The 20,291-nt window shown below is 26.0% G+C and overlaps 1 protein-coding gene across 3 annotated transcripts in view; it reads left to right on the forward strand.

Annotated features, from left to right (window-relative positions):
* The first annotated feature begins 15,205 nt into the window (after nucleotides 1-15,205).
* Nucleotides 15,206-20,291, forward strand: part of LOC107441765 (sushi, von Willebrand factor type A, EGF and pentraxin domain-containing protein 1) — a 432,093-nt gene continuing 427,007 nt past the window's right edge. For 2 of the 3 annotated variants that reach the window (XM_071179755.2, XM_087165022.1), the window contains exon 1: nucleotides 15,220-15,485. In XM_071179755.2, coding sequence (XP_071035856.1) covers nucleotides 15,410-15,485 — 76 coding nt within the window. In that variant the 5' untranslated portion in view covers nucleotides 15,220-15,409. Of the gene's footprint in view, nucleotides 15,486-20,291 lie in introns of all 3 variants that reach the window. The other variant, XM_016055134.5, reaches the window with a different exon arrangement.

The raw sequence follows: 20,291 nt of genomic DNA on the forward strand, positions 1-20,291 counted from the left end.
TTTTTTTTTCTTCAAAATTTGCTTTATTATAAACTATTCGTATACCTGTTCTTCTCACGGAGTGAAAAACAGTAAATCATCAATAAATCGGTGTTAGTCAACACGACGAAATCACATGACGACGAGACATATACCGACACAAATAATAAAGATAAAGCAGTTTTAATTTTTTAAATGATTTTTTTCCCTTTCCGGTGAATTTATGTTATTAGATTGAGTAAAAAATATTATTAAAAGTTCATCGCATAAAAATAAAGACTATGTTCAGTATCATATGGTCTAAGCCAGGGGTGGCGAACCTTTATACACCAACGTGCCATTTTCTCTAAAAAATTGCTTAATGAGGTCATAGACGTGCCGTCAAATGATTTTGACTTCGTGATTATTGGGAAAAGAATAATACTAAATACTATCAACTCAAAACTCTTTACTTACATTGAAAAATAATACATTTTGCAATGTCTCAGTTATACAAGTAATTCAACTTAAAGTAACATCAGTGTGACTTCTGTCGTTGCAGATTAGATGACCAATAACTTATATTAGGTTGTAAGATGTTAATTTAAGCAGGAATGTTGATTTTTTTTTTGTTAGTTATTTATTGTTAGCTTGTTTTTTACTGTTAATAATTTTTTTTTTAGCATTAATTTTTTTATTAATAATTGTTTATTATTTTGCTTGTTTTTGGTGAATTTTCATTTAATTGTTACATATGCTTCATAGCGTAATAACATTTGTGTAATAACAATTCATAGTGTAACAACAATTGTGATCGGTGGAGTGCCCAAAATATTTTACTTTATTGCGCTGTTTTAAATGTTTATAATAAAAAGATTCATACTAATGGCACGCGTGCCATAAATGGCACGCGTGCCATTGGTTCGCCATCCCTGGTCTAAGCTATTGCTCGAGGTCAAAATCGATGTGATTGTCAAAATTACCATAATCAACAATTTAATTCCATATTTAGCTATTTCGGTGGGCCGTGGAAACTAATTTTTGCAGTATACTTTGCAGATGTACTGGTGCCAATAATTCTATATTTAGTTCGTAGTAAAAACATCAGCTAATACAGTACTTAGTACCTACTACCAAAATCAGTTAAGCATTATTTTCATCACTAATAGTATGATGATTTCGTATGGTTTTCCTGGCCGAATAAATGCCTACATTTTCCCTTTGATTTAGCTTTTCAAAACAAAACTTGTTTTTACTCAAATTTGCACTTATTGCAAAAATTAATTAAGTATCATTGGTGTCAGTAACATTAAAAGAATTTTCACTAGTCTTATGTACGAATAAATATTTTTAATTAATACAAGAAATACAAGAAAACACGAAGAAAGTTAAGAAAAGCAATAAGTTTCACTTATTGCGCTTAAGCTGCGTGTTAAAATTATCTATTAAATTTTTTTTTCTTTGATAATTTATATAATTTTTCCATGTGCTAATCCATTTCGTGCAAATCCGTGGCTAAAATTATTTGCAAAACAGGTAATTTATGCTTCTCTTTTCTATTTTATATTTTTTCTTGAATAAACATCTATTTTCTAAAACTACTTATGGTCAATTTTTAAAATTATCCAGTATAATATTACCTTTCGCACATCCATTTCGGGCCCATCCTTGGTAACTAACAAATCAATGCACAGAATAACAAATCACTTCAGCAGTGCAGTAAGAACGGCACTTTAAAACCCTCTAGTTACGCTCAATTTGCGCTTTTGTTTTCATATTTTGTAATCTGGCAATCTTTCTGCGAAAACATTTTTAAATCATTCTTGAAAAATTTCCCGTCCATGTAAGTAGATCTGATTTCGCTACTCGCTTGACAGTCCATTTTTTATACTGTTTTTTTATTTTTATTTTATTTTATTTTCTGTTTTTGTATATTATTTTTACTTATTTTTACTTTTTGTGTTCTATTTTATTTGTTGTAATTTTTGAAAAAAAATTTTTTTTGAGTACTCCTCACACTATTGTATTAATATATTTTGCTTTGGCTTTATTGATACAATATCAGAAAGCACTCTGTTTTGCGGATACAATCGTGTGGGCTGATGAAAAGATTATATCTCTTTTTCCGGTTTTTTTAAAATGAAATTTCATCCTTCTTTTCTTTTTTTCAAGCTGTTGTTTGCTATATTTTTAATTACTTTACTACATTTCATATATATATATATATATATATATATATATATATATATATATATATATATATATATATATATATATATATATATATATATATATATATATATATATATATATATATATATATATATATATATATATATATATATATATATATATATATATATATATATATATATATATATATATGCATAATAAAGACAAAAAGACAAGAGGGATTAACGAAGAAAAATAATAATCGTAATAATAAGTTTATTTACTGCGAATAAGCTGCAAATACATAGAACTCTTAAAATAACTTAAAAAATATGGAGAAAACATGAAAAAAATAAAATATTTAAAAATGAAAAAGCCTGAAAATAAAATAAGAAAAAGATATAATCTCGTCCTCATCTCACATGGTTATATCCGTACAAAACAGTGCTTTCTAATATTTTACTAATATAGCCAAAGCAAAATATATCAATACAATAGTGTGTGGAGCACTAAAAAATCAAACGAGAAAGGAACTAATCAAGCAAATAATGCAAAATAAAACAAATCAAGCAGAAATAGAATTTTTATTCTGTAATTTCTTCAAAATTTAAAAAAAAAATTAATAATTTCTTCTTTTCCTCCCTTAAAAAATCGAAACATTGTTTCCCTGTTTTCTCTATTTTTTTAAAACTTAATATATGAGTTCTATGTATTAGCAGCATATGCATAGTAAATAGAACTTATTATTATTTTTCTTAATTTCTTTCGTTAATCTCTTTCCTCTTATCCCTTTTGCCTATATATTTTGCCTTTTATATATAAATATATAGATATATATTTCGTATCTAAGTATAGAAAATATACATATGTTATATTGTATATATGATTATTTCTTTAAAAAGGAGTATTACGCCAAATAACAAGATGTAAAGAATAAGAGGAAGAAAAAAAGAAACTTCCAGGTTGAATTTAATCCTTCTGCTGACGTCATCTGAAATATGCCACCTACTCATTTTTACTGAATTTTATCTTTCCAATATTTTGTCTAGGATAAAATATAAATTTGACAGAAAAAAACATTTTTTGCCTCTGAAAAGTCTTAAAAAGTATTTTACTTTCACTAAAGGAAAAACGTTGCACCGAAACTGCAGAATGCACAGAAGAAAGAAAAGAAAAAAGCCAGAAACTGTTGAATAGGTTTTCTTTTTTCGTTCGACGAGTTTTGAAACACTAAAAATGACCGTTTGTTTTTAGTATCTGAAATGAAATCTGCAATCAGAAACGTGTCTCGGAAAAATACTTTGAATATTTTTTTGCAATATTTCACAATATTAGAAGAGTTTTAAAACCAAGGAAATCGATTGAGTTTTACCTCGGGTAAAGTATTTGAATTGTCTAGGATAAAGTGAGCCAGAATTTAATTATTGCAAGCATGCATGAAAATTTCAAAGAGTCTCGAAAATATTATATTAATTTAACATAAAATTTTTCATTCTTAAATAACCATGAATGAAATGATTGGTATTTCATGTTTGTAGATTTACTTTATTCAGTATTATTAAAATTATTATAAATGTATTTAGAAATATACATATATTTTTATGAATTGAGGAACAATATGGATGATTTTAATAGCGTATGTACAGTGTGCAAAAACAAAATAAACTGGCAATCTTGAATAACTTGGGATCTAATGATTAGATTTTCTAGGACTCAATCGCAATGGTTTGAGGGAGTGCCCTCAAATATGCTAATTAATTAATGCAGACGATATTTTTAAGTCCAAAATCAGACTCAAAAACGTACTTTCTTTGAATAAACATACCTTCGTTTTGACTGATTTGAGTTTTGGACGTTAAAAATATCAAAGGTAAGAGCAGTCTGGAAAATATGGTCCCTATAGTCTGATCAGGAGAGCTGTCCAAAGTATGAACACTTGAATCTTAATTTTACTTTTTGCATTTTTCATAATATCTGGGGAACTTTTTAAGTGATTTGAAAAATATTTGTACACAATTATAAAATTGGTTTGTAAAAACAAAGTCCATGCGAAACATTTTAAAGAATGCAATTTTAATTGGCAAAATAAAAAATTCGAATGAATTCAGTCGAATAGTTTCTGATGATTCAACATTAATGAGTTTTATAATTGTATGCAAAATTTTTCAAATCACTTAAAAATTTCTCGAGATATGCCGAAATACGCAAAAATTAAAATTAACATTTAGAGAACCGAACTTTTGGCCAATCTTGAGACCAAACTATTAGAACTAGATCTCCCAGATTGTGGCAACTACCTATATATTGGGAGTCAGTATTTGAATCCATTGAAAAAAAGGTATGTTTACTCTGAGAAAGAAAGTTTTTCTGTCTGATTTCGTCTGCACAAATTAATAAGCATATCTGAGATCACCCCTTCGAATCAGTAAGGTTGAGTACTAGAATGTGAAGATCCGATTATTAAATCAAAAGTTATTCAATATGGTCATATGATATATATAGATATATATATAAGTTCAAAAAGAAGAATAAAACAAAGAAAAATTATAGACATATGAAAAAAAAGGGGGGGGGAATAATAAGTAAAAAATAACAAACAACAGTTTATATAATATATAAATATATTTAAAAAAAAAAAAAAGATGAAATTTTATTTAAAAAACCGGAAAAATAAAACCGAGAAAAAAAAGATATAATCTTTTCTTCAGCCCACACAATTATATCCGCAAAACAGAGTGCTTTCTGATATTGTATCAAAAAAGCCAAAGCAAAATATATTAATACAATAGTGTGAGGAGCACTCAAAAAAAAAATTTTTTTTCATAAAAATAACAACAAATAAAATAGATCACAAAAAGTAAAAATAGCATGTAAAAACAGAAAATAAAATAAAATAAAAAACATTTAAAAGGGACTATAAAGCGAGTAGCAAAATCAGATCAACTTACAAGGACAGAAAATTTTTCAAGAATGATTTAAAAATGTTTTCGCAGAAAGATTGCCAGATTACAAAATATGAAAACAAAAGATGAAAACAAAAGCGCAAATTGAGTGTAACAAGAGGGTTTTAAAGTGTCGTTCTTACTGCACTGCTGAAGTGATTTGAAATTTTTTAATAGATAATTTTAACACGGATTTGCCCGAAATGGATTTGCACGTGGAAAAATTATACAAATTAACAAAGAAATTATTTAGTAAATAATTTTGGCAATGGATTTATCTGAAATGGATTTGCACATGGGAAAATTATAAAAATTAACAACCAAAAAAAAAATGTTTATTAAATATATCCACAAAAATATACGATTAATTCAGTGATTTTATATAAAATTTTATTATTTTAGTTGGGTATTCATTGTTTTTTATCAAATTTTGAAATAGTTTATCGATTTGTTTTTTGGATAAATAAATATTACTACATATTCTTTTTATTCTGTTCATTTCATTAAAAGTGGTATTTAAATAGATGCTCCTAGAAACATTAGAATTCCAAGTAACTAGTTTATTAATATTAACTGTTTTTCTTAACTTTCTTCGTGTTCCTTCGTCGTGTATATATATATATATATATATATATATATATATATATATATATATATATATATATATATATATATATATATATATATATATATATATATATATATATATATATATATATATATATATATATATATATATATATATATATATATATTCATTACCATAAAGTGAGTGTAATACATCATGTGATTTAAACACGCCATCGTCTCGAAAGCTGTTTTAGAAGGCATCAAAATATATTTCCAGTTCTTTAGAAGTCAAATCTTTTTTTCCTTTTTTTATTTACAACAGCCTTTATTCGCATTTACAGAATGACTGGATGCGTGAAAGAAAAGCGAGAATTTTCTAATTTCATCTTCCTTTTTTTTGAAATTCCATGAATATTAGAACATGTCAGGTTCAGTCGTGAATCTAATCAATTCAGGATCCCCATGCATGAGAAGGGGGATTATTAAGGATCGCTCGCCACCTTTTCCAACTGATCACATTTCATACGATCTCGTCATGATAGTGTGTGGGTGCTGAAATCACCTAATACCATTCTCTAACACACTTGAATCCTTCAACACGGAAAGATATTTGAATACATTAATATTTTATCCCGAATGTATGCTTACACCGTTTCGCTTTTAAGGAATTGGGAGCAGTTTTTTTTTCTCCTGCAAAATTGGGTTCAATGAAATGAAAAAGAAAATTAAATCTTGGAGACGTGAATTTACTTGACAATACATTTAATGAACTCTGATGATAGGTTTTTATTAAACAGATGCATTTTTGAATAAATAGTATTAAGTGTACAAGGTGTTTTGCATAGACCACGCTTAATATATATGTAATTTGTGTGGTGATGAAATCACCTAATACCATTCTCTAACATGCTTGAATCATTCAACAAGAAAAGATATTTGAATACATTAATATTTTATCCCGGATATATGCTTACACTGTTTCAATTTTTAAGAATATTGAGCAGTTTTTCCCTGCAACATTGTATTCAAGGAAATGGTGAGGTAAATTAAATCGTGAAGATGTACATTAATTTGACAGTTTATTTAAAAACGCTGATAAGATTTCTCCTTTAAATTTTTTACAAGTATATTACAAGGTATACAGTAATCACCGGACTTAATATATATTTTTGGAATCCTTGTCAAAAAGGAAATGTGCAAATCTAAATAAGAAATGTAGATTTGCAAACTTCCTGATTTGAAAACTGAGATGATAGAAAAAGAAGCCAACTATCTCAAATTATTTCTGAGAAATCCAAGACTAAAAAATATAAAAACACGTTTAGTTGCTTGGAGAAACAGGCAGAAGTTGAAAAGTAAATCTTGGAAATACCTTCAAGTTTCATCAGGTAATCCAATTGTTTTGCATGTTTTTATCTCGCCTTCCTCTCTAGTGATTCGGCAGATTCCAAAAAGAGTGTTTTTGCATTTTCTTTGAGGGAACATACACTTATGTGCATAAGATTTCCTCATATTAAAAAATTCTAACGTTGTTTATAATATGTTCTTATTTCGGAACACTCTATTATTATTTAAATGGCAATAACTTTTTCCTCAACACAATAGAGTTCAAAGAATTGATGCGCAGAAATAAATACTGAAAGAATTATATTTGTAAAAATTAGTTCTCTTTATTAAAAACATTGCGAAAAATAGCATGGTTGAAACTACCAGAAAATGGTAAAATTTACTATGTTTCCGTCTTTTTGGGAACATCATAACAATTTTGGGAACACAAGTTTGCTAATTTTTATCGATGCGCTTTTGTAAAATAAAAAAAAACAGGCAATATGGTTTCAATACCATGCTGTTAGGTTGTATATGTGGTAAAGTTTGGTAATTATATCATGATACCTTAGCATAAATTCAATTAAATTTATTTTTCAGTTTTGTTTTTTAAACTAAATGTACGGTAATAGAACTATCATTTTGAAAAAAGAATTATAAACAGAATTACCGGTAAACCGTTACACACCAACAGAAAAATAACCAAATAATTGGTTTAAATACCGTACATTTCGGTTTTATTAACCAGAATTGTTTCTTTTTATCAGGAATGTCATTACTATACATCACGTTAATTTTACCAGATTTTTTTTTTCCGTTTAGGAAGATATTTATTTTTCTTTGTGAATAAAAAAAAATTTCAGTGTTTTTTTCTCTCCCTAAGTAGGCAGCAAATGGCGTTCTTTGACATGTGCGGTTACTGGAGATCGGGTCTGAAGGCCTGGTTTCTTAGGACAGGACGCCGTCAGCTGGAAATCGGCGCTTACCTCTGATTGGTCCATTTGTGAGTTTGATAGTATACGTCATCGAACGCTCATCTTGAACTACAATTGCCGTCCAACTCAACTGCAGTTGGATTACAACGTGACGTTAACCACAGAAGCAATGGCGGACAACATCCAACAGCACATTAAAATCAGCCAAAATTTGATTTTGACATTAAACATAGCTTCTTCATTAAACATAGCACTCTTCATTTAGCTCAGCTATAATGTGTTTTTTCTTGGACAAAGTCATTATTTGTTCTCTAAAACACTGGACGACAATAACAAAATCAATACAAATTCAAAATAAATATTTGTTTACGTTATTAACGCATGCGCAATGAGAGATAATGTCTGCGTTGGACCGACTGCTCACGCTGAGCTAACAAAAAAGTCTTTTTTTGGCGTCAGATCTACGTCAACTTTCCGCTGACGCCCAGATAAGGCGCTAGTTCTAAGAAACCAGGCCTTGAGCTAACAAACCAGTATTTTGTTGGCGTCAGCGTGACGTTGACGTCCCGCTGACGCCCAGATAAGGCGCTTGTCCTAAGAAACCAGACCTTAATATAATATCCTTATCAAATAAGATTTCCAGAAAATCATCAGATTTTATTATTATTTATTTCAGTTGCAATGCATTCAGAAACAATTTGTTCAACGTTGAACCGTAATATTGATACTTCGAACTTGATACTTGCTTAACTTGATACTTTGTTTTGCTTAAATTTTAACAAGGCGTTAAATTTAACGATATCTCTGATTACGTGAATCTTATTAATAAGTTATCAAGTTCAAAAAGAATTGACTTTCCCTATAAAATGGTTTAACTTGGAACGGTATTTATGTTGTAAAAAATTTAAATGATTTTTCAATACAATGTATTCCACTTTTTCTAGCAGGGTATAGTTGAATATAGTTTAACTGATATTAAGATCGCTATTTTTTAAAAAAAGCAGTGGTTTCCTAAGAAACATTTTTAATACATATATTTTTAGACACATCCTAAAAGATATAATTTAAAAAAATAAATAATAATAATAATACTACTAAAATATATATATATATATATATATATATATATATATATATATATATATATATATATATATATATACAGCCTTGTGCAAATTAATTGAAACAAACTTTTTTTTTCGTGTTTTTTAAAGAAGATGTTTTGGGGTTGTTTCGGTTACAATGGGGTTGGACCTTTGCAGCCTATTGACGGTATGATGCGTTCTGAGCAGTACATTACTATTCTGGGTAAAAAAGTTGTTCCAGAGATGAAGAAACGATACCCTGATGGAACAGGGATTTTTCAACAGGATTTAGCTCCTTGCTATACGTCCAAAATTGTCAAGAAATTCATGTCTGAGAATCATATTGAGACATTGGAATGGCCAGGGATATGGTCTGGGCCATATGCAAGAATCGCCTGTTAAATATGGACTGTACAACTATGGAGAAGCTAATCACGGCGTTAATTCATGTGTGGTACAAGGACACAAATATTATAAATGACTGTAAAAAATTAGTGGAATCCATGCCGAATCATGTCCAAATGCTAATAAAGTGTCGTGGAGATCATATTATGTACTAAAAATTTTTGAGTTTGTATAAATTTAAATAAAATAGCATTTTCTCTTAGTTTTCTGAATTTATTGAGTTTGTTTCAATTAATTTGCACAAGGGTGTATATATATATATATATATATATATATATATATATATATATATATATATATATATATATATATATATATATATATATATATATATATATATATATATATATATATATATATATATATATATATATATATATATATATATATATATATATATATATATATATATATATATATATATATATATATATATATATATATATATATATATATATATATATATATATATATATATATATATATATATATATATATATATATATATATATATATATATATATATATATATATATATATATATATATATATATATATATATATATATATATATATATATATATATATATATATATATATATATATAAATATTTATGAATAATCAGCCATATAAAGTTATGTAAATCAGATAGTTTATTCATAAACGCAATCACTATATGAATAGAAAATTCCACAGACAATTTAGCGAGCATTGCATTGAAATAGTTTTGGTAGTTTATTAAGTATGGAAATGTATTAATATAAACGCTAAATTTAAGTCATTAATTTAGTTTTTCTATTCACGCTTTCGATTGAAATAAGTATTTTTTTTTCAGGAAACTTTGATGATGATAAATTCTCAAAAAGTTTTCTAGTTAGTTTAATAAAAGCAAGATTTTTATTTATTCCTAAGCAGATCTGAATTCAATTAAATCCTTGTTAGTCTTTATTACTTTAGATGCCAATTAAATTATATAAAGAGATAATTTAATAGCGGGAGATATCTATAAAATGCATTCAAAAATAAACTTCTGAAAAAGAAATTAAAGGTTTAATTCTCCCTGAATTCCAAAGTTGAATTTTATGTTTTTATAATTTATTAGAATAGAACAGGGGCAAAGCATCAACTTTTGGAGCAGATGTCTTCGGTATAAAAAAAAATTGGAATAAAATATATGCGTTTTATTAATTTGTATTAGTCCTAATTTAGAACAGCTTAGTATGAGAGAATTCATCATTTTTAATATAAATACATTTTTATTTACATAACTATAATAAACACTGTTATAAGTTTTGAAGAGCAATGAACCATTGTTATTGCGTCAATTTGAATCTTATATTTGTACAGTGAGCAAAATATAAAACGGTCCACATTGAATAACTTTTGATCCAAATGATCTTCCCTTTCTAGGACTCAATCTTAATTTTTTGAGAGGGTAACTTCAAGCATGATAATTAATAATGCAGAAGAGATTTTAAGTTATGAAATCAGACTCAAAATCATAGTTTCTCTGAACAAACATATCTTTTCGTCTAAGAATGTAGATTTTTGACTCCCAAAATATAGAGGATAGCAGCAGTCTGGGAAATATGGACAAAATAGTTCGGTCATTAGAGCGGTCCAAAGTTTGGACCCTTTAATGTAAATTTTTCTTTTTGCATATTTCGTCATATCTCGAAAAATGCATAAGAAAATTAAAATGTTTTGCATGCAATTATAAAATTTGCTTAGTAGGAGATAATTCCGCCAAAAAATATATAACTTTTAGCACATGTGTTTCATTTTTTATTATTTAATTTAGTAACAGTAAAAAAATTGGAATTGTCAGTTATACAATATTTCACATCATTTTAAAGAAACGTTTTTTATATGGCATAATACAAAGTTCGAGCAAAATCGATCGAATAGTTCTTCAGAAATTGAGTTTTAAAAATGCGATTTGAAATTTGATTTTTCGCTAACAATTCAACTGATTTCATTCATATTTTGTATTTTGCCATTTAAAATTGTATTCTTTAAAATGAACTAAAAAAATGTATACCTTACAATTTAAAAGTTTTTCGAATATTATTAAATATAGTATGAATTATATTATTACGAAGTAAAATAATAGGAAATTATAAATGTTTAATTAAATTTATTATTTGTATTGAATTCTATTTGGATAAATGAAATTTAAAATTGTGTGCAAAAATTTTTCAATAAAAAACAATAAAAAAGTACTCGAAATATGGCGAAGTATGCAAAAAATAAAACTAACATTTGCACCAAATTTAGGATCGCTCTCCTGACCAAATTATTAGGATCATGTTTCCCAGATGGCTACCCCGAAATATTAGAGTTTAGAAATCCGAATCCGTTGGAAAAAAGATATGTTAAATTAGAGAAAGTACGTTTTTGAGTCTGATTTCGCAACTTAAAATATCGTCTGCACTAATTAAATAACATATTCGAGATTAACCCCTTAAACCTTTAAGATTGAGTCTTAGAACGCGAATATCCAATCATCAGACCAAAAGTTATTCAGGTTGGAGCTATTTTATTTTGTGCATAGTAAAAATGAAGCAATCTTAAACTTTATTTTACTACTGGGACAATTTCAGCGGGGAATTGATTCAATTTATCTCATTGTTAAGGTTGCAGCAAATTCAAATGATATTACAGTTCAAGATTGAAGTAAATTTTTTAAGGAAAATAGCTAAAATTAATTAAAATAAGTAATTGTTTGTCTTCAATTGTTTTATTTCAATAAAACAATTTATTTTGAATAAAAATGAAGACAAACAACTCAAATACGATATCTCTTATTTATTTTTAATTTTCCTTTGTCGCTATCTCGAAAATATAGCCCTAATAGTTTAGGATTGGGAGCGTAATTTTGGGCCCTTTAGTTCTAATTTCTATTTTCATATTATTTCACTCTCTGAGAACAAGAAATTTTACTTCTTACAAAAGTATTGTTTCCATGTATGCTTCGACTCTTGCCTCCTATTTCAAATTTCCAAGTGCGTATACTTTTTCAATTTTTAGAATTACACTCAAAGACCGTATTAAAACTTAGTTTAAAATCAAAATATCATAAAATAATACATTTTAAAAACTTATTTTCAATTTTGGAAATAAAGAAATGTCAAATAAATCTGAATCTAATTTCGTAAGAGGATTCAAAGCATAGACGTTATTATTTATTTCTAATTTCAAAAGCAAAGAACTTGTTGTAGGTTTGGTATGTAAGACAATATTCGTGAACAATTAGGTGAATTACTATCTTTAAATGCTTTAAAATACTTTATTTGCAACAATATGGTTTAAGCGCGTAATGCAAAGTCTTACGATGGAAATTATAAATCTTGAAAATATTTACCATATATCATTTACATTCTAACCAGCAACAAATTGATTGGAATAATTTTGGAATTTCATTTCACTGTTTGCTTTTTACCGATAAATTCTTACATAATAATAGATTATTTGTTTACATGAGAAATAGAAAATGGCATTTATTCACAACTTATATTTCTTATATTCTTATATTATATATATACTTCTATTATATTCTTACTTTATATTCACAGCTTTCTAAAACTAGTAAATTTTTAACTCATTATTTTTTTGTTCTTTATTTACTAATCAGGTTTCTAATTAAAAAATCTAACCCTAAAATGAAAATGTTCTCTCTGAAATCATGGTTAATTAAGGCTTACGGGAAAATTAAATTCGATTAGAATGTGCACAACAAAATTAATTACAATTTGACTGATACAAAATAAATTTCTCACACCAGTTTCAAGCAATGAGGAAAAAAAAGAAAAACAAATTCATTATTAATAAAGATCACAATACGTATTATTTTGATTATGGATAATTCTTTTTCTTTTTCTTTACATTGTTTCTTTTTGATAATTTTTATTTTGCCTTTGTTGAATTATGTGGTTTTGAGGCTTAAAACAAAACTCTTTGTCACCTACAATTTAAAGAAATTTAGAGAGTTAGCTTAGAGAAGTTAGATTAGAAAAAAAGGGCTGAAATTTTGTCTTTACATTATATTGGACTTAAGACAATGTCTCAAAGCTAACTCATGCTAGAAAATAAATTACTTAATTCTTTTTAACAAGTATAATGGGAAAAATTGCAAGCATCTCGCAGAAAATTAGATTTACTCGAAAAAATGCTTTGCAAAAATATATTTTTCAAATTGTTGTTTCATATGTTTCATAATAATTGTTTCATATATATATATATATATATATATATATATATATATATATATATATATATATATATATATATATATATATATATATATATATATATATATATATATATATATATATATATATATATATATATATATATATATATATATATATATATATATATATATATATATATATATATATATATATATATATATATATATATATATATATATATATATATATATATATATATATATATATATATATATATATATATATATATATATATATATATATATATATATATATATATATATATATATATATATATATATATATATATATATATATATATATATATATATATATATATATATATATATATATATATATATATATATCGATAAAAAAGTATTCCTACAAAATAATCAGAACATAAAATAATGTACTTGATAGTTAAATGATTTGCTGCTAAAAAGAGATTTTAGAATACCGCTGAAAGCGCTTAAAAGGTAAGAAATAGTATTTTCCAAATAGTTTTGAAAAGGGCATTTTTGTGGAAAAAATGACTGTTTGCATGTAGATCAAAAGATGTTACTGTGGAATTTGTGGAACCAGTATTAAGAGACGAGGAAAGAGTTTGATATAGAAATGTCACTTTCTAAATATATAATGTCATTTCTAATTATATAATGTCATATTCTGAATATATATACTTTTAAAAGTAAAAGTGCTATCGTTATACTTTTTGTGTTTTTTTTTATCTTACAACTGTTTTTTATTTTGCAAATCACTCCTATCTAAAGACATATCGTCCTTTTAAAGTAAAAGAAAATACAATTTTATTTCGTTACAAAATGAAATATCTAACTTTCAAGCTTCTAAACATAGAATTAGCTAATTTTTGTGACGAATTCTGCCAATTTAAAAATACTTTTTTGTCAATTTAGTTATTTATGTTTTACATTTTTTATTTGATTATTTAAGCAAATTTTTAAGCTACCAACTGACGTATTACCGAAAATTTCCTAGGGACTTTTAAGTTTTTATTATTATAATATGTAATACTAAATAAAAACAATAATTAAAACAACAGCAATTGTATTTTTGTTGATCAAGTTTTCTGGGTTAATTAATTTATTTATTTTACGTTGTATTAATCATTTTAACTTTTAATAATTTGAAACTTTATTTTTTAAAGGAAATTTTGTTTTTCATCAGTAATTTGTTTTTACTATTTGGAATTGAATTACTTTTCCGAATTCGCTTCAGTATGAAAGTTTAATACAAAAGTAGGTTGAGTAAATGGGCATAAATTGATTGAATAAATGGGTAATAAAAACAGTTTTCTATCTAAGTAGTTCCTGAAATAGATTCCCTGCCCATATCTATAAAGTTATATAGGAGATTTATATTTTATTCAGCAAGAAATAAAATTTTTTGAAAACATTATTTTTGTGAATACGACTATGAAAAAAAATGAAACATATATTGCTCCGAATTCTAAATCGGGCAAGAGGAAAAGGAAAAACAAATTTAAAGTTGCTTAGGGGGCCAGAATGCGCACGCACTATGCGCGGGACCATCAATGAGTGGGATGAGAATCAACAGCGCTTTTGGTTCCGTTTCATTCTGCGAGTAACTCGTGCTCGTTACGGTTAGCTGTGCTGAGTTGTTCAGTTCCTTCCTGTTCCATCAGAATTATTTCAAATTGCCCCGTTTCCGAAATTTTGTGGAAGTTGGCGTTCCTATATTTTGAGAGTTGTAAGGTGGAAGGAGTTATTCAAAATCTTGCTGTTAAATTAAATGTTCTCTAATGGTTGGATGCCGCACATCGATACTTAAGATACTTTTTGTACTTCTGCTACAAGTTGAATTTGGAGCTTTAACAGGTAGGGAACTTTTGCAATTTTTAAGAAATATTATATTTGTGCAGTACAGATTGGAAAATGGAAGAATCAATAATTATTATCGAAATGATTACCTGAATTTAATTCCTTATCATAAATGAGAAGCTATGTTTATGATTTTCAAATTAAAACAAATTTATATTCCTTTCTAAAATGTATTTAGAAGGAAAAATAATTTGTCGCGATAAAATTTGAGTTGTATTTTGGAGTGACCATCAATAATATATAATTATAGAACGAACAATGAAATAAAAAAAACAAATTGGAAGTTAGGAATTTGTATTCAAGGGAGAAAATCTTTTGGAAAAACGAATCACAAAAAAAACAGTAGGGGGAATTTCAAAACCTGTTTGATTCCTGAATTAAAAATCTAGAGAGGAGACAGAGAGAAATACCTCATTATTTTTTCGCAAAAAAAAAAAAAATTCGCGTATTATTCCGTAACGACAGCCAACAATACATAATTATAAAACCAACACTTAAGTAAAATAAAAAATTGAAAGTTAAGAATTAATATTTAAGCGAGGATAAAGACAAAGATCTTTTCGAGATCTAACGAATCACAACTGAAATAGACGAATCACAACTGAGAACCTGCTTGATTTCTGAAGAAAAAAAAACAGGCAGGAGATTGAAATCAAAGTGTCATCAGATAACAAAACTGGTTTTGATGTTTTCAGTTCGATTATCATTAATAGGAATAACTTCGATAACGTTTCGATTTTTTCCTAATGTAAAGCGACTTTTTATGTGAATATTTTTTTTCTCTCTTTGATACTTGACGAGGATTCTAGAAATATATATAAGTGTGATAAAAACAAATAACTTTTTGTATTCAAGCTTGATTGTTTGATTTAAGTGTCCATCCAATAGTATTCATTTTTTTTGTATCTAAGTACTTTTTTGTGTAAAATATTTATGAAAGAAAAAACTAATCCTATTTTACTTCAAATACTAATCCTATATCCTATTTTACTAATCCTGAACTAATCCTATTTTACTTCAAATAAAAATACTGCTAATTTAATTTCATATTACGTTAAAGAGTGTTCCTTAGCTACAATCTTTCCCTTTTCTTTCTACATTATGACGAGTGACTTTTTTTTAAAAGTGGCGTGTATTCATACAAAATGAAGACTGCGCAGAAAATAATTATCTAAGCAACTTATAGTTGAAGAAAATCAAGTGGTTTATTAAATTATCTCTTAACTGAATCTGCATTTTTAGAAACAAATATCTTAACAATCAGATCAAAATAAACCAAATTCCTTTCCCAATTTATTATTTTAGGCTGGAAAATGCCTAAATTTAATGACTAATATATTAGGTATCTTCCATATGAATGCACGTAAAATGAAATTTCTTAAATCTAACTGTTATCTGGGAAGAAATGAAATGGATAAATTTTATCTTATTTTATTAATATCTTCAAATTTCCCTTTTACAACAAGAAATTAATTTTTAAAATTTTTTTTCTTCTGACTTTTATGCAAGAGAACTTGCTCAGTAATATGGAATACATTAAGCTAAACGTGACGTCATGTTAATTTTAAACCATATTTTTTTAAAAATTGCTATAGAGACAGTAGTTTTTAAAAAATATAGATTTAAAAATTATGCAGAAATATAAAAAAACAAGTGTTATGTTTGTCAAAATGAATAGATTTTGTATTAAAATCCTTTTTGAACTGAGTTGTAAATGATAAAATTTATTGAAACCGTTCTAAATTTATTTGCTTCAAGGTGCAAACTGTTTATTTATACTTATTTTCTTTCATTTTCTAAAACTCATAAAAGAAACAAGTTTATTATGATAAATAGTTTTTTTGGGGGGAAGTTACTCATAGTATTTATATTTTTCAGTCCAGGAGTTCTAAAATGAAATAATAAAGGCGAAACAACAACTCTTTTCAGTGAATTGAAAGCAAATCATAAAACGATATATTATATAAAATATTATTTGATTATCAACCAGGTTCAGTTTTTGTCCGAAATATATAGAGTTGTTTCAGTATGTAAATCCTTCCAGAAATTCAATTTTGGAAAGATTACTTTCTCAGTTTATTGGATTCAATCGTTTTAATATACAGTTATATTATAAGCTGTATTATAACATTATATTATATTATATTATATTATATTATATTATATTATATTATATTATATTATATTATATTATATTATATTATATTATATTATATTATATTATATTATATTATATTATATTATATTATATTATATTATATTATATTATATTATATTTTTTTATTATATTACATTATATTATATTATATTACATTACATTACATTACATTACATTATATTATATTATATTATATTATATTATATTATATTATATTATATTATATTATATCATATTATATTATACTATATTACATTATATTATATTATATTATATTGAAATTTCATTAATCGCAATAAAGGAAGGTGAATGTATAGTAATTTCTAATTAAATGCTGAAACTTTAAGGTGTTTCAAATAAACGCCTTTCACCTTCTACCTGCTTCCCCCGCGATGTTAAGAGTTAGGCTCTTTGTACTAAGCACAAAGAAAATAAAATAGAAAAAAATAAACAACTTTGAATAACCTTTGATCCTATGATTGGATCTTCACATTCTAAGATTCAATCTCAATGGCTCGTGAAGGTGACTTCAAATAAGCTACTTAATTAGTACATACGATATTTTAAGTCACAAAATCAGACATAAAAACGTACTTTCTCAGAATAACCCTTTTTGTACCTTTTTTCTGATGGCTTCGGATTTCTTATTTTTCCCAAAATATAGGGGTTAGACACAATCTGGGAAATGTGATTCCAATTGATCTCCACAGCGGTTTAAAGTTTGAACCACTTAAAGTTAATTTTAATTTTTGCATATTTTTCCGTAGCATAATTAATTGAATTGAAGTGACTTTTTAAGTGAAATGAAACATAATTCACCAAATTATAAAAATTGTTTATCGAAAGATAATTCTACGCAAAAAATGACATCTGGTAAATATTTTTTATTTTTGTAATTTTAATTAATAATAGTCGAAAAAATTTTGATTATGATTTCTTTTTTTCATTTTAAAGAAAGTAATTTTACTCGCCAAAATACAGAATTTTAAAAACGGAATCGGTTTAACAGTTCTTTTAAGAAAAATCGTTTATTTTAAAAAAAAAGATTTTCTAGGAACTATTTGACCTATTTGGTTGATTCGCAAGTTTTGGACAACTGTTCTGAGCAAAATATTGGGGCCATATTTCCCAGTTTTCGGCTACCTCCTATATTTTGGGGCTCACAAATTCAAATCAGACGAAAAAAGGGTTACAAATTCAAATCGCCCTCGATATATTTATTCAGAAAAATTATGCTTTTGTATCTGATTTCATAACTTGCAATATCATCTGCACTAAAGTTAACACATTTGAAGTCACTTGAACCATTAAAATTGAGTCCTAGAAATTGAATATTCGATCAGTAGATCAAAAGTTATCCAGAGTGGAACTTATTTTTTGCCCTATACAACAGGTTTCTTTTATTGGGATTTGACAGATTTTGACTACGTTTTCCTTTTTTCCTTGCTTAAATAATAATTTTTAACTCTCAGTATGCATACTTTTTTCTCGACAAAATTTTGATTAAATTTCAAGTAAATTTTGGTCTGCATTAACTATTAATCGTTGAAATTCATGACGTTTAATTTCAGTTAAGCTCTTGTTTGTTTATTTAAAACTATTCGAATATAATTTTAAAAAATAGCAATCCTTGCTCTTACTTAAGTCCAAAGATTACTTTTGGAAAAAAAATAAAATGGATTTCAAATGGATCAATAAATATTTTTATCAAACCACCAATAGGATTCGAGAAATCTGAGTAGGATATAAGAAACTCTAAAACATTAAAATTTTAATTTTAATATTTTAGAATTTTAATTTTAAAATTTTAATTTGGTTTTAATTTTTGTAGCTTATAAAATTAATTTCAATTCGTATATTGAATAGAATAATATGAAGAGAATTGGTAGAAAAACTATTTCATTCAACAATTTCAATTCAATTTCCTTTTAACAGAAAATTTAAAGAAACATAAAATTACTGGTTTAATGGGCTTCGATGATTTAGCAATTCGGTAAGTAGATAAAAAATATAATGAGGATAAAGTCAGGAAATAGTTCTTAGGCAATAATAATGTTAATATTTGTTATGGAAAGACGTTAAATTGGTGCAAAGTCAACTTTATTTTTAATCTTTTTCTCACTGTGTGTCGTTGTTGTAAGCCGTGACATATTTCATGGATTGCTTTTATTCCATATTCCATTTTTAGTTTGATTGGAGTGTTGGGATTTTTAAACAATGGGACAAATTTCTTTTTATTTTCGCCATTCCTTTCATTATACTCTCTAATTTCCTAATAAGCAAATCGTGGTTTAAGTATTGCTTTTAAAGGATGTTATTTTATGAAACAATAAAAATTTTTACGCTACAAATTAAAACAGTACAACAAGTAAATCGCAGTTAAAAGCGTTACAGACTGTTCATGTACGAAGTAGTTTTAATAAATATATGAATCAATATATTTTAAGCAATACATTAATTAAAATTTTGATTTTTTTATCTTTATCTTTTTTAAAATTATAACTGTATATTTTTTAAATTCCAGATAAAATTACACTTAAAAGTAGCGACACTCAGCACTTTTAATCGTAAAATCCACTTACCGTAAATTTTACGGAACAAAACATCTGATGTATCGTACTTTTACAGTAATTCTTACTATGAAA

Source organism: Parasteatoda tepidariorum, chromosome 1 (assembly GCF_982258835.1).
Source record: "Parasteatoda tepidariorum strain Cologne lab strain chromosome 1, Ptep-v5.0, whole genome shotgun sequence".
Taxonomy (NCBI): domain Eukaryota; kingdom Metazoa; phylum Arthropoda; class Arachnida; order Araneae; family Theridiidae; genus Parasteatoda; species Parasteatoda tepidariorum.